At 43.7% G+C, this 24,297-nt stretch overlaps 1 protein-coding gene across 1 annotated transcript in view; it reads left to right on the top strand.

Annotated features, from left to right (window-relative positions):
* The window catches only part of VPS53 (VPS53 subunit of GARP complex), a 146,203-nt gene that overhangs the window by 13,384 nt on the left and 108,522 nt on the right, over nucleotides 1-24,297 (top strand). Inside the window, exons 3-4 of the mRNA XM_036766701.1 lie at nucleotides 7,387-7,436; nucleotides 12,553-12,619. Of these exons, the coding sequence (XP_036622596.1) occupies nucleotides 7,387-7,436; nucleotides 12,553-12,619 (117 nt within the window). The remainder of the gene's footprint in view (nucleotides 1-7,386; nucleotides 7,437-12,552; nucleotides 12,620-24,297) is intronic.

Here is a 24,297-nt window from a genome sequence, read left to right as displayed (position 1 = left end):
AAGGTAGAATTTCCTAGGTCAAGGGACGACTTGGAAGTTGGGATGTAACTCCTTTCCAAGAGGCATTGAAACAACAGAATACATCCTTAGTTGTCTGGGATGAGTCAGTGTGAGAACCTTCTAGCTTTCTGATTTCACAAAATTCTTACTTCAGCCTGTCCCTGCTCCCTTCCTAACCAGCAGGAGGTCTCTTCCCTCTGCCTGTTTGTGCTAGGTGCTGACCTGGGTTTGGTGCCGGGGTGGTGGTGGTGGTTTTTAACCATACCCAGGATTTCATCAGCGCAAGGAACTCCTAATGAGGAAACTCCTTCCACTGAAAGATAGCAGCAGCTGTTGTGCACCTTAGAGCCTTAGAAAGTACCACAGGGCACTGAGAGATTAAATAATTTACTGAAGAATCCATTGCTCATAATAATAATCATGATAATAGTAATAATAGCTAGCTTTATCAAGCTTCTAGGTCTGCAGAGTGCTTTGCAAATATGTCACTTGATCCTCAACTCTGGAAGGTAAGTGCTGTTATTATCTTTATTTTGAGATGAGGAAACTGAGGCAGGCGAGGTCAAATGACTTGGCCAGGGTCACGCAGCTAGTAAGCATTTGAAATTGGGTGTACCTGGCTCCAGGTGCAGCATTCTAGACAGGACTCAATCCCAGATTTTCCTAATTTCTAGGCCTGCTCTCTGTCGGCCCTTCCCACGTCTCCTTTAAGAAAGCAGGCACTTGACAGGGTCCTGCTGGGTGTGGGCTTAGTGGAAGGTGAAATGAACTCTGTTTTTCTTTAACTTCCTCTTAGGGTTTTCTGAGTCTTCAGTAGATACACCCCACCCAGCCCGGGAAAGCAGAGCAATCACACGTAGTATTTTACCCACCCCTGTCATCACCTCCTGATTCTCACACCCACCCAGCACCATGGGCAATGCCGTCATTGTTCCCTTTGTTCTGATGAGGAAACCGAGGCCCACAGAAATGAGGTGTCCTGTCCAAGGTCACACAGCTGTGACCGGATCTGCCTTGCGAGCCTCCTGTTCTTTCTGCCTTAAGAACAGCAGACTAGAAGGTCGCCATCGTTTGGCAGACAAGACACCTGGAAGTGGTGGCCCAGGGCTGAGCATTGGCCCAGCAGAAGGTCAGAGGAATCGTTGAGTTTTATAGAACAAATCCTTTTATTAAGGGGATCTGTTCTGTGAAGTTTGGATTCAGTCAGAGGGGCCACACTTGAAGACCTAGAGGGCCACAGATTCTCTCTCCCCCCACTTGCAGCCTAGACCAATGATCCACGTAATGCCTGTGTGGTCTTGACAGGTCCCTTTGCCCATGAATTAGCCCTTCCTACTCTAGATCTGGGAGCCTGGAAGCCTGTAGTGTTTGCCCATGGAAACAACACATTTCCCAGAATGTCATCTGTGGCAGGGACCTCAGAGGCCACTCAGTCTAAAAAAGAATCGTACCGAGCGGTCCTTAGTTATCTAGCTTTTGCCGGAAGACCTTCATTGACAGGGAGCTCATCCCCCCTCCTCCCATATGCCTTCAATGCTCCAAGAGAGTAAGGACCTCCTAGAGAATTGCAGGCACCATGGCCTTTTCATCTTGGCATCTCCCAATGTGCTCTGCTGGAAAACTCGTGTAATGAGGGTAAGGATGAGGTTCTGGGGGCTCAGAGCCTGGCTCTGATGCTTCCTAGCTGGGGGACCCTTGGGGCCTCTGAGCCCCAGTACCTTGTCCATAAAACGTAAGGAACGATAGCCCTTCTGTTCCCTGCCCCCCAGGGTTGTTGTAGGAAACTCTCTGTAAATTTCAAAGCCTAATGTGGACAGGAGTGCCTATTAAGTGATATCAGAGGGGAGGGACCAAAGAGCACAGGCCTCTGTTTTTCTCCCATTATCCTCTCTGATATCTAGTTGGCACATTAATGCTGGAGTCTGGGGCTTAGGCAGGTGACCTAATCCAGGGGAAGGTGGGGCATTTCCCCTGTGACCCTGCCTGGTGGGGGCAGCCTCCTGTCTGATGCTTTGTCTGGCCTCAGCCTGGATTTGCTTAACATTCATTCACCAGAGGCTGAAGGGTCTCTCATGTTTTGGATGGTGCTTGGAGTTGAGGGAGATACAAAGATCATTAGGCACCAAGTGCCCTCCCGTTTAGGGCCGTATTGCTCTAGTAGCTCTGAATGGAAGCCCACTGCCTTTTGACATTGTACTAGTCACCATCATGCAACAGACATTTTTTAAATTAATTTTTTTATTTGGTATTGTATTTTCCTTCAATTACATGTAAAAACAATTTTCAACATTCATGTATAAGTTATATGTGTGTAGTCATGCAAAATGTATTTCCATATTAGTCATGTTGAAAAAGAAAACAGACCAAAATAAAATTAAAAAAAAGAAAAATCAAGTTTGAAAAAGTATGCTTTAGATCTGTAGTTAGACTCTATCAGTTCTTTCTCTGGGGATGGATAGCATTTTTTCATCACAGGTCCTTTGGAGTTGTCTTGGATCAGTATACGGTTGAGAATAGCTCAGTCATTCCCAGCTGATCATCTTACAGTATTGCTGTTACCGTGTACGGTGTTCTCCTGGTTCTGCTCATTTCACTTTGCATCAGTTCATGTAAGTCTTTCCAGGTTTTCCTGAGAGCATCCAGCTCACCATTTCTTACAGCACAACAGTATTCCATCCCAGTCATATAACATAGTTTGTTCAGCCGTTCCCCAATTGATGGACATCCCCTGAATTTCCAATTCTTTGCCACCACAAAAAGAGCTGCTGTAAATATTTTTGTACATATAGGTCCTTTTCCTTTTTGTTTTTTTTTATCTTTTTTGGGATGTAGACCTAGTATTGCTGGGTCAGAGGGTGCGCATGGTTTTATAGCCCTTTAGGCAGAGTTCCCAGTTGTTCTGCATAATAGTTGAATCAGTTCACAACTCCACCAATAGTGCATTAGTGTCAATTTTCCCACATCCCTTCCAGCATTTGTCATTTTCCTTTTCTATTAGTCAATCTGATAGGTATGAGGCAGTACCTCAGATCGGCAGGCATTTTTTAAAACCTTTCTCTAGGCAGTGTACTGGGCATGAAGAACATACAGGAAAAAAAAAACATGTTTTATCAAGTGGATACAAAATGTACACAGAGAAGTCAAGGTTCCATAATATGGCGGGGGGGTGGGGGGGGGGAGATAGAGGAGAGCACTGATAAGTGAGGGCACTGAAGAAAGGCCTTGGGGTAAGATCTGGCCTCTGAGCTGAACCTTAAAGGAAGCAAGGCCAGTTTGTCAGGAATGTAGAACACAAAAGGAGGAATAATGGGAGAGTAATTTGAAGCTGTTATGGAGAGGTAAGGCATTTTGGGGAGGGTTTTAGGTGTCAAATAACATCTTTTGTATTTTATCCTATAGGCAATAGGGAGCCACTGAGTATTCTTGAGTGGGTGGAATGACAATGGCAGAACTGTGGAGGATGAATTGGAGAGGGAAGAAATAAGAGGCAGGGAGACTGGAGGTGAAGAGGGCCTGAACTAGGGTGGTATGGCCAGAGGTTCCCCAACTTATGTGGTCTACTGCCCCTTTAAAAAAATATTCAGCACCTTCCTGGAAATCTACTTTCTTTAACCTTTTAATTTTTTTTTTAAATTTGCATCATTTCAAAAACAATTTTTTTAAATGATGCATCTTAAATTTAATAATTTATTATAAATTTGTGGTGTTTTTCCTGCATTGAAATACATATGATGCAATATCGCATCATGTAATTGTATAGTAATCGTTGTAAATGAGTCATTACACAAACATATTCCTGCTAATGCATTCTGGACTTCCTGATGATTCACAACACGCTTGCCTGCCAACACTCACCTGTTAAGCAAGTCTTCCTGTCAGTGGACTTGACCACTGATTGGTTATAACTTGCATTTTGTGGGTTTATTTGGAAAATAATGTAATCGCTACAACTTTAACTCTGTTATACAACAGAAGAAGCTTGTACGAATGGTTTTTCAAAATTTTTTTTTCTTATGCTTCCAGTGCCTCCTTATTTTTCAACACTCCCCAATTGCACCTGGGACTGCTAGCACCTGGATCCTTCCAGTACCTCCGGGGGCAGTATCACCCACTTTGGGAACCTCTGGGAGAGGAAGGAAAGGATGTAAGAGATACTGCAGGGGGAGAATTGACAAGACTTAATCGCTGATTGATTTTGGGGAGAGAGAGGCGGGAAAGAGTAAAGATTGATTCTGGGGGTGTAACCTGAGTGACTAAGAGAATGGTGGTGCCTTTAACAGCAATAAAAACAATTCCTGATATCCATATAGTTCTTCAAGGTTTATAAATGCAGAGATCACCCCAATGACCCTGGTTCCCAGTTTACAGATCAGGACCCAGAGAAGTTGTGACTTACTCAGCCTCACCCAGCACCAGATATCCCAGGCGGGATTCCAAACTAGGCCTTCTTGCCCTGAGAACTTTGTTCTTGATGTCCAGCAGCAGAGAAGTTAGGAGGAGGGATGGGTTTGGGCTGAAAGAAAACGAATTCCATTTTGGGCTTGTCTGATATGCCAATGGGCTGTACATATGGTGATGGGCAACTGGTGGTCGTTGAGGCTTAGGAGAGAGGTGTGGCCTGGCCATGTAGCTTGACGGTCTTCTGGTATCAGTACCCATGGGAGCAGATGAGAGAATGTGTGGAAAGAAGAGGAGAGGGCCCCTGGTACACATGTGCCAAGGGGCCAGATCATGGCGGAGAATCCCATAAAGGAGCCTGAGAAGAGCTGTTATAGGCACTGAAGGAAAAAGGCTTCTGAAGGGAGGCGGGGTCCTCGGTGTCTGTAGCTGCAGAAAGGTCAGGAATGGTGAGAGGAGGCTGTTGGACTTGGAAACTAAGAGAAGATGGTTCTGGTAGGAGTCAGTGCTTTGGTCTGATTCTGTCAGAGAGGTTTGGGAGTTAGTCTCTCCACACCCAGCCCAAGGTTCCTCTGAAACCAAAAAAGAACTTAGAACTGGAGACAGAACCTGATACTGACCATGCATTCCACGCCCCCTTTTCTCTGCTCTCTAACCTGTTGACCCAAGGTGCACGGGTCTGTGTCAACTAGAGATGGATACAGTAGAACCTCCCGAGGTGCCGTTAGTAATACTAGGATCACATCTGATCATACCCGTGGGAATAGGTGATCCTCTCTGTCATTCAGAAGCTCCCAGAGTGAGGAGGGGTGTCTCCTCCAGCTAGCCCCAGCATTATAGTAGCATAGATGATATGCCCGAAGGTCACTGTTAACATCAATTTCCAGGAAACCTCGATGAAGAGAGAACAGATTAAACAGTGCCATGGCTTGCTCAGCTTCCTTTAGGGTCAGTGTTTGTTGTTAGAAGCTTCGCAGGCAAAGTTTGGAAACTGGAGCTGTTGTGTGTGCCCCAGGGCACGCAGATATTCCTTGGCTATGAGCTAGAGGGTTTTGAACTGGGAAGAGAGCAGACTGAGGTGTGGTTTAGTAACATTGGAAGAGTGAGAGTGTATTATGGGGAGAGGAAGGTGCTTTAAAAAAAATGAATGACAGGATCTTATCTGCCTGGGAGAATTTAGGGAGCATCTGACTTGAATAAAGAATGAAACCTGTTTGAAGAAAGAGGTGTGAGTTGGAGTAAGGAGGGGCCTTTCCCACCTGGTAATTCTTTAAAAGGGTTATTTGAAGAGAGATGACATTGCTTGTTCAAGGTTACCCAGGCAGTAAGAGACAAAGTCAGAATTCAAATCCTTGAACTCCAAAGCCAACACTAGGGCCTCTGCACTTGCTGCTTTTCCAATATAAGCAAGACTTTTTTTCTTTCTAAACTCTGAAGATAACTACCAAGGAGAATGTAGAACATTCTAGAAGTTTTCAAAAGTGAACTGGCAACACTTAGCTCCTCTGATCCCTAGATGCTGGCCAGTGGCCTTTGAAGCCTCTAGTGAGTTTGTGATGCAGGCTGCAGTGGATGGAGGATCAGAAGTAGGGCTGGTTGGTTTTAATCTTGATCGTGACCTTGGAGAGTTGAATCTTGACTGTGTCCCCAATTGTAACCTTGGAGAAGTTGCCTAATGTTCCTGTGTTTTCATTTCACCACTGATAAAGTGCTGCAGATATAGGGGGAAGGAAAAATGATCAACGCTTCACAGATGCCAGGGGCCAGGCCACCACAGTGCCTTGACGGTTCAGGGTAGTGCCTGGTATTTCAGGCTCAAGGTTATGGCCAAGGTTCTCACTCATTTACTGCCACAGTCACTTGAAAGGTGTGCTTGCTTGCACCTTACTGGGGACTTGTGGAGACTTTCAGCAAGATTGGCCTAGATGACCTGTGAGGTCCTTTCTGGCTCTAAATCTGATCCTGCAACCCTCGGCTTATGGAGGGCCCTAAAACAGCATGTCTTGTAAGTCGTTGTGGGATGGCATCATACCTGTCTTTCAGAGGGACCAGTTGAGCAAGAATGCATAAGATGGACAGGAAGTGAAGAGAATTCAGGCAGGGTCACTGGTTTGTAGGCCTTTGTAGTAACCTGGGGGAGAGTCAGAGTTGGCCTGAGTCAAGGTACTGGCAGTGGGAAGGTTCAGGAAGGAATCGCAGAACCACAGAGGTGCAGGGATTTCAGAGGTCGTCGAGTCTAGTCCTACCTGAACAGGAATCTCTTCTCTCTCTCTACCAGGGATGTCTTGGGTGGAGAATTGACAAGTGTGTTCAGTCCCTCTGAACATTTTGATGCAGAATTTAGAATCCTTCAAGATCTCGCTGGAGAGCTCGTGTGTCAGCAGTTTGGTTCTTGACCTGAGTTTGGGCAGCAGTGCCCTCTAGCAGGGCATTTGTTCAGCGGTCCCCAGACACTACTAGGCATTCTTGCCCCTTTTACCTGCTTCATCTGACAGATGAGGGCACTGAGGCCCAGAGCAGTGAAGTAACCTGCCCAGAATTAAGTAAAGGATGGAACTAGGGCCAGGTCTCCTGACCCCCAGGGGTAATATTCCATATGCATTTCTGCTGAAGTACAATAACTTTGGCCTCCCCAATAGGAGGAGTTCATCTCATTGCATTATATGTTCTTGGCTAAAGCTGCCCATGGATTTCAGAAAGTCATTAGGTTAGGAGCTTTTGGTGATTTCCTTCACCTCTTTCTGTGTTTTCTTCCACACTGTAACGTTGAGATTTCACCTTTTTCCACGAGAGGGCAGCATTTCCTCAAATTTTCTGTCATCTATAGTCCTGAGGCTGGAAGAGGGGACCGGTTTCATTTATAAGGTAGTCAATGCTGTTAGTCTTCATTTAAAGGGCTCACAAATGCAGCCTGTGATTTTCCAAGGAAAGGAAATTCTATTAACTGAAATAACAGCTAGACTGACTCTCTCTTTTTTCCCTCTTTAGTCTCTGGCAAACATAGATGAAGTCGTGAACAAAATTCGATTGAAAATAAGGTATGTAACCCAGCATTTGCCTTGTCTCCATAAGTTGCATGCAGGCCAAAGCATGTGTTGGTTCAGCTGTTATCTTCTAGATAGTGCTTAGCCAGAAGGAACTTTGAAATCTCAAGTTTTATCTGGATTGTTTTTTTAAACACCTCACTTTCATCCGTAGGATTCTCTCAATTAGTCTCAATTAGTCGTACAAGGAGGAGGGAGCAGTAGCAAGGCTAGCCCCAAACATGGATAACCAAAGAAAAGCAAAAGCAGTTCTGCTGGATTTTGTAATAAATGATACAGCTTTTTTTTTCCCTGTGAGCAGACCAACCTGCATTGGGCTTTCTTTAGACTTAGTAAAATAGAGCTGTGCTTGGGCCCTAACATATACACCAGATGACCATTGGGGAATGTGGGCTTCAGAACTCTCCAGGGAGGCGTCAAGGGGAAACCAACTTAGTATTATGAATTATTTTAATTTTATTAAAAATCAAATTTCATGGACATCATTTGTTTTTGCATCATTTGTTTCCTGATGTTTCCTTCCCCTTTTCCTCTCCCAGAGAGCTTTTCCTTCTACCAAAGAATAAAAAAAACGTTCAGCAAAACTAACCAACTCACCAACTAAATTGAGCTTTCTGGGCAATATTCCACACTCGTGGTTGGCCCCCCCACCTCCCCGCCCCAGTCATTCCCCTTCTAATCCCTCGCCCCCACCCCACACCTCCCCTAAGAAGGAAGGGCAGTACATTCTCATGTCTTTCTTTGGGACCAAGCTTAATCTTTTTAATTTCTCAGCATCCAGTTTTGTTCATTTTGATGTTTCCATTATTGTAGTTATGTGTATCTTTTTTCTGAGTTCTGCTTTCTTCACCCTGCACCAATTCATATAAGTTGTCTTAATCTTCTCTGTGTTCATCACAGCATCATTTCATTATGCTATATAGTGTCATAGATTTCATTATACACATGTGCCATGAGAGGCAGTGTAATGTAGTGAAAAAAGGGGGCTTTGGAGTCAGGAAGACTCGGTTTTGAGTCTTATTTTCGACACATACTGGCCTTGTGACGCTGGACAGGCTATGTAACTTCCCAGGGCTTAGGCTGGTGGTATCAAACCGAAACAAAAACTGGGGGCTGCATATTGATTTAGAAAACCACAAGTTGGCTTTATCTATGTTGTATTTTAACTTATTTTGTTAAACATTGCCGAATTTCATTTTAATCCGCTGCTCCATAATGGAGTTTGACAGCTCTCCAAGGTTATAAATTACAGAGAAGTTACTCCTCAGCTGCATTGGCGATGGGAATTTGTTCATCGGGAGTTGCTTACAGCAGTGAAATCACAGACCTCTCCCCTATGATGTGCACAGTTGGCTTAGCCATTCCCCATTGATGGGTACGTGCCTTCTTCCAGGTCTTTGACAGTACAAAAAGGGCTGCTGTCACTATTGTGTTATGTATGAGACCTTTCTTTTGATTATTGACCTCCTTGGGGTATGTGCCTAGCAGTAGCCATGGCATTTCTGGGCCAAATGGCTGGAGAGAACTGACTGGCCTTGCCCTTCTTCCTGCCCGGGAAGTGGCCTAGCTGATGAGGTTGGCACTGGGCCTCCCATTCTCGGCTTACTTACATTTTCTTTTTTTTTTTTTTTTTTTTTAAAGGTGTTTTATTTATTTTTAGTTTACCACACACGGTTCTACATAGTTTTGAGTTCCAGTTTTTCTCCCCTCCCTCCACCCTCCCTCCCTAAGACGGCATGAAGTCTCATATAACTGTCATGTATAACTTCGCATTGAATTAATTTATGCTCTAGTCAAGTCGTGGAGAAGAATTTTGACCAATGGAATGAATCATGAGAAAGAAGAAACAGAACCAAAAAAAAAAAAAAACCAAAACAAACAAGAAAAAAAAAACCCCAAAAACAAAAACAAAAGAGAAGCAGAAAAGGCGAGCATGTAGTGTGCCTCAGTCTGTATTCAAACTTCGCAGTTCTTTCTCTGAATGAAGATAGCATTCTCCATCGTGAGTCCCCTGGAATTGTCCTTGCCCCTTTAGGTTGCTGAAAGAAGCGCAGTATGTCAGGGTTGGTCCTCACGGAATCCACATATCTGTGGCTGTGCACAACGTTCTCCTGGCTCTGCTCCGCTCACTCTGCATTATGTCGTGTAGGTTTTTCCAGGTTGTTATGAAGTCTGCATCATCCCCATTTCTTATGGCACAATAGTATTCCATCACCTTCATATACCACAGCTTGTTCAGCCATTCCCCAATTGATGGGCATCCCTTTGCTTTCCAATTCTTGGCTACCACAAAGAGAGCTGCTATAAATATTCTTGTACATATGGTTCCTTTTCCCGCTTGCATGATTTCTTTGGGATACAACCCTAGAAGTGGTATTACTGGGTCAAAGGGTATGAACATTTCTATAGCCCTTTGGGCATAGTTCCACACCGCCCTCCAAAATGGCTGGATCAGCTCACAACTCCACCAGCAATGCAACAATGTTCCAATTTCCCCACATCCTTTCCAGCATTTATCATTCTCCTGATTTGTTATTTTAGCCAATCTGACAGGAGAGATGTGGTATCTAAGAGTTGTTTTGATTTGCATTTCTCTAATCAGCAGCGATCCAGAGCATTTTTTCATATGCCTGTAGATAGCTTTAATTTCTTCCTCTGAAAACTGCCTGTTCATATCCTTTGACCATTTCTCAATTGGGGAATGGCTTGTATTCCTATATATTTGGCTTAGCTCCCTGTATATTTTAGAGATGAGGCCTTTATCAGGGATACTAGTTGCAAAGATTTTCTCCCAATTTTCTGCTTGCCTCCTAATTCTTGTTGCATTGGCTTTTTTTGTACAAAAACATTTCAATTTGACATAATCAAAATTATCCATTTTGCATTTTGTAATGCTCTCTATCTCTTGTTGGGTCATGAATTCTTTACTTTTCCACAAATCTGATAAGTAAACTATTCCTTGCTTTCCCAAATTATTTAGAGTATCAACTTTTACTCCTAAATCATGAACCCATTTTGACTTTATTTTGGTATATGGTGTAAGATATTGGTCTATGCCCAGTTTTTTCCCTACCATTTTCCAATTTTCCCAACAGTTTTTGTGAAATAGTGAATTATTAGCCCAGAAACTGTCTTCTTTGGGTTTATCAAAGAGTAGATTGCTAAACTTGTTGATTTCACCTACTTGTGTACCTATCCTATTCCACTGATCCACACCCCTGTTTCTTAACCAGTACCAGGCAGTTTTGATGACTGCTGCTCTGTAGTACAGTTTAATATCTGGTGTGGCTAAACCACCATCTCTAGCATGTCTTTTCATTAATATCCTAGATACTCTAGACCTCTTGTTTTTCCAAATGAATTTTGTTATTATTTTGTCCAGCTCGGTAAAAAAATTTTTTGGTAGTTCGATTGGTATGGCACTGAATAGATAGATTAATTTAGGTAGAATTGTCATTTTTATTATATTAGCTCGGCCTAACCATGAGCAAGTGATATTTCTCCATTTATTTAGATCTGATTTTATTCGCGTGAAAAGTGTTTCATAGTTATGTTCATATAGGCCCTGGGTTTGTCTTGGCAAATAGACTCCCAAATATTTTATAGTGCCTTCAGTAACTTTGAATGGAATTTCTCTTTCTATCTCTTGCTGTTGGGCTTTGTCAGTAATGTATAGGAATGCTGAGGATTTATGTGGGTTTATTTTATATCCTGCAACTTTGCTAAAGTTGTTTATTATTTCCTTACTTACATTTTCAATGAAGACAGTGTTCATTTTGAGTCTAGGGAATGATTTTTTTTTTTCCCCTCATCTCCCTCTGGGCCTTTGTAACCCATGCCACTAGTAAGTTTGAGTAGGTTCACAATAATAACAAAAGCTGACATTTATTTGGTATTTTAAGGTTTACAAAACACTTTGTGAACATTATCTCATTTGTTGCTTGCAAGACCTCTGTTGTGGGTAATATTATTCCCAATTTACAGGTGGAGAAGTTGGCAGATAGATTGTGACTTGCTCAAAGTCTCCCAGCTAGTAAGTGATAGGAGTGGCACTTGAACCCAGGCTTCCCTTGCCTCCAAGTTCAGTACTCTTTCCCGCATACCAGAGCACCCCTGCAGAGGAGTGTTGAGTGTCACAGACTTATGGCAGCAGATTATTAGTGGAGACCACACTGCAGGTGTACAGAGACACAGGGAAGCCTTTGATGATCCCCTTCATGCCTCCTCTCATCCCTGCTCCATAACTTATTAGTTCTTCATACAAGTTATTCAGTGAGATGCGGTGGAAGGGCTGACATTGAGCGACAGCAGGGAGGAAGCCTTAACTGTAAAGATCCACACTGGATTCCTGGGGCCCGGATGATTAACAGTCGATTCTGGGCTATCTTGGCCTCCTTCAAGCTGTCGTGCTAGCCAGACTCCTCAGGACCAGTTTTTCTCTCAAATTGTTTAAATCATGTGTCTTCTTGCCATAAAGTGCCATTGTCTTTCTTCTTAGTTCTTCTTAGCTCTCAGCAGACCGGCCCGCGTGGGAAAGAATAGGAACTGGGCCTTTGGTTTTTGTTAATTTGTGTTTGAATCTGAAGCACATGTAGCTTTTTTTTTTTTGAATTAGATAAAATATTTATTAACTGTTTCTTTTTTTTTTAAATTTATTTATTTATTTTTAGTTTACCACACATGGTTCTACATAGTTTTGAGTTTCAGATTTTCTCCCCTCCCTCCCCCCTCCCTCCCCAAGACGGCATGGAATCTCATATAACTATCATGTATAACTTCGCATTGAATTACTTTATGCACTAGTCAAGTTGTGGAGAAGAATTATGACCAAACATGTAGCATTTTTAAACAAACAAGACAAGATGGCCACGGTGGGCTCCTGGCCTCCAGGCTGTCACTGTCACTGCCATGGCCTGGACCTCCCTCAGTCCTTTGTGCTTATTTCTTTTTTTTAAAATTCTTTGGCTTTTTTGGGGGCGTGGTGGTGGGGAACAGCAGCATGGAATCTGCAGGCAAGAAGCTATGCAATAAATTACAGAATGCTTCTGACTCCAGTCTGCCCAAGATGGAGATTGTTTTGTGAATTTCACCATTTTCTTTTTTCCGCCAGGAGGCTGGATGACAACATTCGAACAGTAGTGAGAGGCCAGACTAACGTGGGGCAGGATGGAAGGCACGTAAGTAGCCTTGGATTCTTCCTTCTCCTTGTCCCTTGCCCCCAGAGGCTTTAGTCCCTAAATGACCAATAGGCTGGGCTGCCTTCTTGGTGCTGAGCTATCCCAGTCAGGAAGCCGCGGCTATGGCTTGAGTCTCCAGCAGGAGGGGTGGCTCGTGGTGGGCCTTCTTGTTATCTTTGCACTATTGACACCCATGGCAAGGTGGTTTCCAAGGACAAAAGGTGTGGATAGTCTGTGGCTGTGGCAGTATGGCCTGAACTCCTCTAGCTCACTGTCCCTAGCATCACACAACTCCTCTGCCCTTGCTTGTTCTCTGCGCTACTGCTGGATGAGACCCTTTGACCGCAGAAAAAGTGGTTGAGACCTTTCCTGATATCTCTGAAATGTGTTCCAGCCTCTGGTTCTCATACTACCTCAGCCAGGAGGTAAAAGCTCACACTGAATGAATCCACAAATTCCACAGATCAGGAGGACAGCAAAAGAGCGTGTGGGGGGTGGGGGGAGTCAGATGACAGAAGGGCCAGGTGATAATCCATGAATGATTTCCTGTACAGTCAGGTTTTATTTTATGCATCTTAACATTCAGGGTAGATGCTTGGCCTTGGAGTCTCAAAGACTCCCTAAGATCAAGGTCTGTGTGCCCCTGGCGCTCGTTGGCTGAGTAGGCCTGACCAAGTCGCCTCTCAGGGTGCCAAATGGCTCTCAGAGATTATAAATCAGTCTGCATCAGTGGAGCCACTTTCCTCACTGGGAATTCCCTTCACAAAGGAAATCAATCACAAATCCGAAACAAAAAAGTTTTTCTTTTAGGAATCATGGTCATAGAAGAATATCCACGAACTTCATTATTTCTCCTCTACCCCTTCCCTCCATAGCCATTAAGTTCCTTGAGGGCTGGGATTATTTTGCTGTTTTGGCTATCTCTACTACTAGCACAGTATCTGATACACAAGCATTTATTAAATGTTTGTTGAAGGAATGACTGAAAGGTTCTTGATTCCCTTTAGAATTACTTCTTCTTCCAGTAGTCCCAGTTCTGTTGTGTATTTTCTTCGACTTTCTTTAGTTGATGCTTTCTTATTTAAAAAATACAGATTTACTGTGTCTGTCCCATAATATTTTAATACCATTGATCACTTACTTAGGCCATCCTAACTTCTGTCCTCCTCCTTTTAACGTAGCCAATAGACTGTATGTTCCTTTCGGGTAGAGACTGGTTCATTTGGTACTTGGGCACTCAGCGCAGTTCTCCACATGTGATTAAAGGACTTCCTGTTCTCTTAGGTTTCTCTTTACTTTTCTAGTTGCTCTCAGGAAACGGCTTCTTGCTCCAAGAATTCCAGTAATCGGGTGGTAATGAGGGTCTTGCATTTACAGTTCTATTTATACTTCTGTCTTTTCCATTCCAGTCTGACAGTAATGAGATTGTCTTTCATCTCTCCCTCTCCCTTTACAGAGCTATCTTCTTCCATTTATTTTTTAACCTTTTTCCCTGGTAGGTAGACCGAGTGCTTTTTAGAGGCATCTTCTTAGGGTTGTGTCCCATTTCAGCTTCTTAAACTGTTAGCTTGCTTCTTAGTCCTAATTGCTTTTATTTTTGGTTTGAGTAATTGCACTCCCTGAAGAACCACCATTGGAGCTAGGGGCATGGATGGGGTCCATGCCAGTGTGACCTTTGGAGGAATGGAATGGGCACAGTGCTTGCAGCAGTTGGGTCCCATGCTGGGCCCATGAATTCAGCTATGAAAGAATGGAAATCCTTTAGAATAAGCACCGGATCTGGATACATGTGAAGCGTGACGCGTCTTTGAAGTGGATTAGCACTGGATTGGGGTCTGGGTGTTCCCAGGCTGCCCCCTTTACTACTGTTTGGAAAAGGGAACTCTGCTGCTTGCTGTCACTCAACCAGTCCCTGTTAACCACCAGTCTGCTGGAAACTTAAACATACTTGGGAGAGTCTCTGGTACTTTGTTTCTAAATACGTGAAAAAGAAACTGGGTGATTCATCAGGCTTTTACATCGTGTCATGCTTTGTAGATATAGAGCGGGTAGATATTTATATTTAACCTCCGGATCTCTCTCTCTCTCTCTCTCTCTCTCTCTCTCTCTCTCTCTCTCTCTCTCTCACACACACACACACACACACACACACACACACACACACACACATACACACGCTCACAATTCTTGGCGATCTGGTCTGAAAATTATACAGTGGCAGGGCAGGCATGTTGGTGTTCCCCTCCCACCCCCACCCCCTCCAGTACTCCCAGGTCACAGGATGCTCCAGTAGACAGTTCTTCTTTCAGAGAGCAAGACCACATTTTCAAGAATGTTTAAATAGCATTTCAGTCTGCGATGGAATTGTCTCTTCATCTCCTTAGAATCCAGACAGAGGAAGCCCAGGAAAAGTAATTGCTTTTCCTCTGATCTCCTCCATCCGTCTTTTTCCAGTCGCTCGTGTGATGCAAGCTGAAGTTAAAACCTGTTTTAAGGGAACTTTTGGACGGAGTTCTTGTCAGCTCGTGGGGGCGAGAGCCTTACTCTTATGCATCGGCTGTCTGTTGGTCTGCTGAAGGGAGGCTTTGTTTGACTAACACATACTTGGTGGAATTAGAACTACTCCAAAGTGGGATGTTTTATAGGGTGAGAGGCCCTGTATTTCCCTCTCCCTTGAACAGAGGAAAGTTCACTGTCAGAACTCCTACAGGAGTGATTTATTTCATGAGCATTTGAGGTGCATCCCCAAATCAAAGTGGAGGCCTTAATGGGAAGAAAGGGAAGGAGGTTTTTCTAAAGGGAACCTTGAGAAGGGACTTGGTTTTGTTTGGGCCCGGGCAGACCAGTTTTTTTAATATCTTCCTTCAAGACTTGTAGGGACAGTGTCTCCTGTTTCTTGAATGTCCCTGTTAAGACACATAAATTGTCAAAGAATGATCATTAACTGAGCAGCTGCCACCCTTTATAAACAACCTAAAACCCTTTCACTATGGCAGGTATATGCAGCCTGGCAGTTGCATAACCATCCTCTGGAATGGTGTGCCAGGACTAGCCTCACCCGCTTTAGTCCTTAGCTAGAATTTATCCACCTACTCCTTTCTGTGGCTCCCAGGAGGCCTGTAATTGGGGAGGTGCTCGGTAAGGCCCTAGAGCCCAGCACACTGTCCTCTGAAGGGGCCCCTTGGAGTGGCTCTTCTCTGGAAGGCTCTGGGTTTTGTTTTATTGCATTTTTTTAATGATGTCATCGTGAGTTAGGTCCTTTAGGGTTCACTTGACGTTTATGAAATAGTAATGACTCACTTGGCATTCGGTTGGACGTATTGACCTTTTGCTGATTTAGATTGAGTATGATAATAATAATTATTATTACAATTAGCTATTTAATATTGTACTACTGATATCATTACCAACATATTACCAACATGCCATATTTCTGTGGTATTTTATAGATAATAAGTAACTTTTCATTTGATCCTCACAGTAACCCTGTGCAAAAGACAGCTGTGAAGACTCTTCTCTTCATTTTATAGAAGGGGGAACTGAAGCCCAGAGAAGTTCAGTGACTTGCCCAAGGTCACACATCGAGTAAATAGCAGTTAGGACTATAGGATCATAGATGCTGAGCCGGAAGGAGCTTTAAAGGTCTCCTGTTCCTATCTCCTCCTTTTCCAAATGAGGAATTGAGTCTCAGAGAGGTCGAGATACAGTGAATTGCCCCAAATCACACAGGTAGTAAGTGGCAGAGCCAGGATTCACACCCAGAGCTTGTGACTCCTTAGAAGTAGACCTCCATTAGTGAGGCCTAGGGGAAAGCACTGGCATGGAAGGTTGGCGTTGGGGCCGTGGCTCTCATATACCAGAGTGTAGCTGTGTAATCACAAGTAAGCCACTTATCCTCCCTAAGCCTCAGTCCTCTGTGTGATGCCTACCTCCTAGGGTTCTGAGGAAAGCGCTTTGTAAAGCTTACAGCAAGATACATCTATGTGAGTTATTAGTGTCAGTGATAGTGATATTTGGTGTGTTATGGCTAACTCATCATCATCGTCATCATCAATATTGTTATCATTAAGTCCAAGAGCCGCCAACGTTTGTCCAGTTCCCGGGCAGCTGAAGCGCAGCCGGGGGGCATGGCTACGGGGAAGCTGAGGGGCTTAGCCTTTGTGAGAGTGAGGTCTCCTGGGCTCTGGCTCTGCCCTTCATCACAGCCTTAACACAGAGCCCTGAACTGGGAACCAAAGGCCATGCCTTTGTTCTGGCCTTTGCCACTGATGCACATTGTTTCCAAGGATATGCTGCTTAAAGTCTCTTTCATTTTCCACTGATAAAGTGGCCTGCTAACCCCGGCTCTCTCATGAAGATTCCCTGGAGAAGCATGTTACCCTCCAGGGCAAAAGGGAGGTGTACTTTTCATCTTTAGAATTAGGACATCGCCTACTTCAGGCATACAGGCAAAGAAAAAAAAAAGTTGTTTTTTTTTTTAAATTAAGAAAGAAATGTGTTCCAAGCTACACAGCTTTGATCTCTTTACCGGATTGAGAGTTGGGTATAAATAGGTATTTGACAGCTTGAATGTATCCAAGGATATTCAAGGGAGGGAATCCAGGTGCATAGAGTGCTGGGCTTAGAGTCAGAAAGACCTGAGTACAAATGCTTACTAGCTGTGTGACCTTAGGCAAGTCCCTTAACTTCTGTCTACCTTCCTGTCCCCATCTGTATAATGAGGATAATAATAGCACCTACCTCCCAGGGTGGTTGTGAGCATCAAAGAGATAATATTTGTAAAGTGCCCTCTAAATGCTAGCTAGTATTATTACTAAACTGAGATGACACATTCACAGTCCTCTGGTTAGTCGTCCTTGCTGGCATATGTTTAGCCTTTTTCTCATGTCCTTTTAAATTGATCCCATCTCATTTCTTTCTGAGGAGAACTGTGTTTTCAGAAGATTGGTAATTCTTTAGCTAAAGAAGCATTCTGATTTTTAAGGATAGAAATGTGATAACACAAAAACAATAGCTTATACAATGTGAAAAATGGGCGTTTTTCTAGTGTCTCCTCTTGTTTTAACAAACTAAATCCTTTTCAAAGAGCAATCTCAAAATTTCTCCCAAACAGGCCTGTTTGTTCTCTCTTTCTGGAATGGTGTTTTGTCAGAATGTCTGAAGCCAATCCTGCAAACAGGAGAAAGGATCTTCCCAACAGCTTCTTTTGTAGGTAAACATAACTGCACAGGGTGGGCTGTTCTGCCACAAGACAGAGCCTTACTTTCCTCGGGAACCCCAGGCATCTATCATTTCTGATGCTTTCTCTGGAGAGACCCAAGGCCTGGGCTTTGGGTTCAGGTGTTGCTTTCCCTCCAGGGGATTTTTTTATTACAGAAGCTGCGTCTGCCGGCCAGCCTGTGCTTACTGAGCTGTGTCCAAGTGAACCTTTGCTGCTTATCACCTCCTAGAGCACTGTATTGATTGCAGCCAGGACAAGGACTATGGAACTTCCATTAATGGTTGATTTAACCACAGTAATGATTTCATTTTATCTTCATATCTCATCCTGTGTTGTTACACTGCTGAAAAGCTCTACTCCACCACCCATCCTTGTAGACTCCTGCTGTGTAGACAGTCCCTAAGGAAGGGAAAGAGGGATGAGCCTTTCTCTTCCTTTGTGCAGACAAAGAGCTCCACATTTGAGTTGTCTTAAAAAACTGGTCATGGACCATCTTCATTAATGTGATATTGTTGGTTGTTGTGTGGCCAGAATCTGTGAATTTTTTCTTTTCACTTCCTTTCCTTTCCATTCTTGGACTAGGCCCAGGCCATCTTGACTCCATCCGCCTTGTCTCTAGCTCACTTTCAGTGCAGTGGCTTTTGGGAAGGGCTGTACTTAGAGACAGCAGGACACATGGCAGTGGTTTTTTCAGTAGTGATAGCCCATTTCATCCAATCTTTCTGTGGACGTGGAACAAAGTATCAGAATTGAATGCTTTTAATACTCTGACTGATAAAACATACTACTGCTCCCCTCTTCCACACCAGGATCCTTACGCTCTCAAAGCCCAGTGCACACCAGTTGGAGCCAGCTCACTTCCTTTGTTTCCTCTCAGGTCCTAACCTGCTCCCTTCTCTTGCCTCAGGCTTCTGTGTTCTTCCCACACTTCCCTCCAAGCCCTGCCTGAATCCAGGCCTGGAATCATTTGCACACCACTAGCTTGCCAAGGCTTCTTTCTTTATTCAGGTTATAAAATCATTCCTCTTCCTTGATGTCTTCCTTGACTAATTAGAAAAGTAATGGATTCCTTCTGGCCTAAGACTTTCTGAAATGGACCTTTCCTGTGACTTCTGTTATCTCCACCGTCTGTCACTGTGAAGATATCCCTTTACTTGTAGGGGTTATTAATTTGTTTTTAATGAGTTTATCAACAGTTAGCTTAATTGGCTAGAATCTTTTTTTTAAAAAAATTATTTAATATATTTAGTTTTCAGCATTGATTTCCACAAGATTTTGAGTTACAAATTTTCTCCCCATTTCTACCCTCCCCCCCACCCCAAGATGGCATATATTCTGATTGCCCCATTCTCCAGTCAGCCCTCCCTTCTGTCACCCCTCTCCCACTGCCCCCCATCCCCTTTTCCCTTACTTTCTTGTAGGGCAAGATAGATTTCTATGCCCCATTGCCTGTATATCTTATTTCCCATCTTTTTTTTGAACATCTGCTTTTAAAACTTTGAGTTCCAAATTCTCTCCCCTCTTTCTACCCCACCCACCCTCCCTAAGAAGGCAAGTAATTCAACATAGGTCACATGTGTATCATTATGTAAAACCCTTCCACTATACTCATGTTGTGAAAGACTAACTATATTTCCCTCCATCCTATCCTGTCCCCCTTTATTCAATTTTCTCCCTTGACCCTGTCCCTGTTCAAAAGTGTCTGCTTTTGATTACCGCCTCCCCCTATCTGCCCTCCTTTCTATTGTCCCCCCTTTCTTATCCCCTTCCCCCTACTGTCATGTGGGGTAGGATACCCAATTGAGTGTGTGTGTTATTCCCTCTTCAAGTCAAATCCGATGAGAGCAAGATTGATTCATTCCCCATCACCTGCCCCCTCCTCCCTTCCAACAGAACTGCTTTTTCTTGCCACTTTTATGTGAGATAATTTACCCCATTCTATCTCTCCTTTTCTCCCTCTCTCAATATATTCCTCTCTCATCCCTTAATTTGATTTTATTTTTTTAGATTTCATCCCTTCATATTCAACTCACCTTGAGCCCTCTGTCTATATATATGTATATTCCCTTCAGCTACCCTGATACTGAGAAAGGTCTCATGAATTACACACATCATCTTTCCATGTAGGAATGTAAGCAAAACAGTTCCACTTTAGTAAGTCCCTTATGATTTCTCTTGCTTGTTTACCTTTTGATGCTTCTCTTCATTCTTGCGTTTGAAAGTCAGATTTTCTATTCAGCTCTGGTCTTTTCACTGAGAAAGCTTGAATGTCCTCTATTTTATTGAAAATCCATATTTTGCCTTGGAGTATTATACTCAGTTTTGCTGGGTAGGTGATTCTCGGTTTTAATCCTAGCTCCATTGACATCTGGAATATCATATTCCAAACCCTTCGATCCTTAATGTGGAAGCTGCTAGATCTTGTCTTATCCTGATTGTGTTTCCACAATACTAAAATTGTCTTTCTGGCGGCTCGCAGTATTTTCTCTTTGATCCGGGAGCTCTGGAATTTGGCGACAATATTTCTAGGAGTTTTCTTTTTTCAAGAGGTGATCGGTGGGTTCTTTCAGTTTCTATTTTACCCTCTGGTTCTAGCATATCAGGGCAGTTCTTGATAATTTCTTGAAAGATGCTGTCTAGGCTCTTTTTTTGATCATGGCTTTCAGGTAGTCCAATAATTTTTCAGTTATCTCTCCTGGATCTATTTTCCTGCTCAGTGATTTTTCCAATGAGATATTTCACATTGTCTTCCATTTTTTCATTCCTTTGGTTCTGTTTTATAATATCTTGATTTCTCATAAAGTCACTAGGTTCCACTTGCTCCAATCTAATTTTTAAGGTAATATTTTCTTCAGTGGTCTTCTGGACCTCCTTTTCCATTTGGCTAATTCTGCCTTTCAAGGCATTCTTCTCCTCATTGGCTTTTTGGAGGTCTTTTGCCATTTGAGTTAGTCTATTTTTTAAGGTGTTACTTTCTTCAGTATTTTTTTGGGTCTCCTTTAGCAAGTCATTGACTTGTTTTTCATGGTTTTCTTGCATCACTCTCATTTCTCTTCCCAATTTTTCCTCTACTTCTCTGACTTGTTTTTCCAAATCCTTTTTGAGCTCTTCCATGGCCTGAGACCAATTCATATTTTCCTTGGAGGCTTTTCATGTAGGCTCTCTGGCTTTGTTGACATCTTCTGGCTGTATGTTTTGGTCTTCTTTGTCACCAAAAAAAGATTCCAAAGTCTGAGTTTGAGTCTGAGTTCGTTTTCATTGCCTGTTCATGTTCCCAGCCAACCACTTGACCCTTGAGTTTTTCATTGGGGTATGACTGCTTGTAGAGTAGAGAGTACTTTGTCCCAAGGTTGAGGGGCTGTGCTTCTGTTTTCAGAGCTACTTCTACACAGCAAACTCTGCCACACCAGCGCTCCTTCTCCCCCAAGAACCTCCAACTAGGATTGAGGCCCAGATCCAGGCACGGCAAAGCAGACTTTGCTCTCCTGCTCTGATCTGCCACTTAATTCCTCCCACAGGGTGGACCTGGGGCCGGAAGCAACTGCAGCTGGAGCTGTGGACACAGCCTCAGAGCTGCACCACCTCCGCCACCCCCAGGGTGGTGGCCGACCTCAAACTCCTTTCACTCGGATTTAGCAGTTTTTCCACTAACCTTCTCTGTTGTCTTTGGTGTTTGTGGGTTGAGAAGTCTGGTAACTGCCACAGCTCAATGATTCAGGGCCCTAGGGTTTGTTCTGCCCAGCTCCCGGTCTGGTTGGTGCTGGTGTGGCCCACGCTGGGCTGTGCTCCACTCGCATCCCAGCTCTGTGCAATAGACCCTTCCCAGCGACCATCCAGGCTGTCCTGGGCTGGAGCCCTGCTTCCCTCTGCTATTTTGTGGGTTCTGCAGCTCTAGAATTTATTCAGAGCCGTTTTTTTTATAGGTGTTTGGAGGGACCTGGGCGGGGGGAGCTTAAGCAAGTCCCTGCTTTCCAGCTGCCATCTTGGCTCCCTTGCTGCTTTTTTATATACAAATGAAAGAGACTGAAAGGAGGCATTGAGGATCTAAGATGCTACTGTTATACTGCTAACACTTAAAATAAATAACAGGCTCAGATTCAACAGTTTCATGTTCTTTCCCTATTTTGCTTGCTTCTGTTCCTTCAAACTACTACTTATAATTAGAAAATTCCTGCTAAAAAATAGCAAAGCACTACCCAATTACAAGGCACTGTTAATGAATGAATTGTAGGGTGGTGTGGGATGGTGCCTGGAAAGCAGACCTCGGAGGCAGGAAGTCCTGTCTCTGACCCATCTTGACTATGTGACTCTGGGCAAGTCTCTTAACCTTTAACTGTGACAGACAAGGTGCCAACCTGCATTGATAAATGGATTTCTTCACCAAAAACTTCCTACACAGTGAAACCACAGGCCCAGGCCAGTGTTATCTTATACTCTAAGGGTATATGAAAGTATGATAGAGTAGCATGACTTAATCATCACTAATAGAAGAACACCACCTAAGCTTTGCCGATGGCAGATGAACAGTGCTATCTTTGTACACAGAAGAAGTCACGTTAGTACAACCAAAGTCATAAAAATGCCTTTTCCTGACCAGAGGCAGGAGGCAGGGGCCTCCCAGCAGCTGACTGGTTCCAGGATTATTCCCCACCTCAGGGATGCTAACCCATTCCAGGAAGACCCTAAGGAAAATTGGAACCTCCCAGGGACAACCACAGAATTGGAGAGCTGGACAGGGTTTTAAAGATCACTGAATCCAACCTCCTTGCTTTACAGGTAGGGAGAGGATATGGCTGGTAGGAAGCATCAGGCCAGGATCTGAACCTGTCCTTCCTGACTCCCCATCTAGTGCCCAGGCCACTGCTTGAGGATGCCTCTTCGCAAAGCCTGGGCTGAAATGGCTCCATTTTACCCATAATATTAGGTTGTCTATTTCTGTGATCAATAAGGAGAAAGGGGAAGCACTCAACACAGTAACAAAATAGCAAAGTTTCCAAGATCAAAACTGACTGTGGCTGGATTGAGGTCCTCACCACCCACTTAACCAAACTCCTGCTCCAAAAGAGGTAGTCCGTCTGTGAACACTTGGGGTTTCCCTTCCAAGTCTCTCCTACATAGCTGAGGGGGCGCAGTAATAGCCATCCTATTAACACCTCTGAGCTTAGTGACATCCACATTCCCGATGACTAGAAGAGGAGGTGGCCTGGTCAGGTGTCAAGAGCAAAGGACACAGATGGATAACCTGCATGCCAGCCATCTTCTGGTTCCAACATGGCATCAAAAGACCTAAGGGAAGGCCCCAGCACAACAAGGAAGATTTTTAGGAGGGCAGGGACACCAGCTGCAGAGGCGACCTGCGCTATAAATTTTTACCTCACTGGGCGGAGATTGCACCTGATCCCTAGGTCACTTTTTTTTAAAATCATGAGTTTTAAGAATAAATAGAAGTTTATTTTCTCTCCTTCCATCTCTCCCTTCCCCATGAGAGGAAAAAAGGAAATGAAAAATGAGATCCCTTTAATAAATATGCTTAGTCAAGCAAGAACAACTCTTGTATTAGCCATGTCCAAAAGCATATATATACAGACATGCGTATATGTGTGCACACATGTATACACACGTATGTATATATGCGTGCATACATTTTTTGGACATAGTTAATGCAGGAATTTGTCTTACTTGACTGAGCATATTTATTAAAAGGAACTCATTTTTTTTTTCCTCCCAAGGGGAAGGGAGAGATGGGAGGGAGAGAAAATAAACTTTTGTTAATTTTTAAAAATCATTTTTTTTTAAAAAGTGACCTAAGGGTCAGGTAAAATCTCCGCCCAGTGAGGTAATAATCTAAGAGCTCTGCCCAGAGAGATGAGGCATAAGCAAAGAAGGATGTGTAAATTCAGGAGCCAGGGCTGGGCTAGGTCACCACAAGTCTGAATTCCTGACACCTCATCTAACACTCTGGGTAATAACTCTCAGAATGCACAGACCAGCTTGCTTGTGTGACCCAGAGACTGCTACAGAGGTAGCAAAAACAAGGTCAAGACAATAGTGTCTCTGATTTTCCAAAATTAACCCAACTCTCCAGTTGAAAACTCGAAGACTAAGTTAAGAGCAGAGCCCAGTCATACAGCCAAGTCATAGACTCCTTAAAAACAGGGATTTATAAATGGAAATGCTGACATGTCAACCACAACACTGAATATGCTGCTGTTCTAACTACTGTATTTCCATGGGATGGAAAAAGGAAAGGAAAAAAGAGGTCAAAGTCTTACAAGGAGCCAGGGTTTCCAAATTCCATCCCCTGTCAGGACATAGCCAACCTTAGCCTATCAGCATCACTACTGCAACTTCTAACAGATGCAGCCTCCAACTGGGAATGGAATTTTCCTTCCGCAAGTACAAACTTTTAGCAGTAAAAAGCAAAAGGCAGCTGGGCAGCAGCCAGGGCAGTTATGGT

This window comes from Trichosurus vulpecula, chromosome 7, assembly GCF_011100635.1.
Source record: "Trichosurus vulpecula isolate mTriVul1 chromosome 7, mTriVul1.pri, whole genome shotgun sequence".
Classification (NCBI taxonomy): Eukaryota; Metazoa; Chordata; class Mammalia; order Diprotodontia; family Phalangeridae; genus Trichosurus; species Trichosurus vulpecula.
Note: the sequence above shows the minus strand (reverse complement) of the source record. Positions and strands in the feature narration are given on the sequence as shown.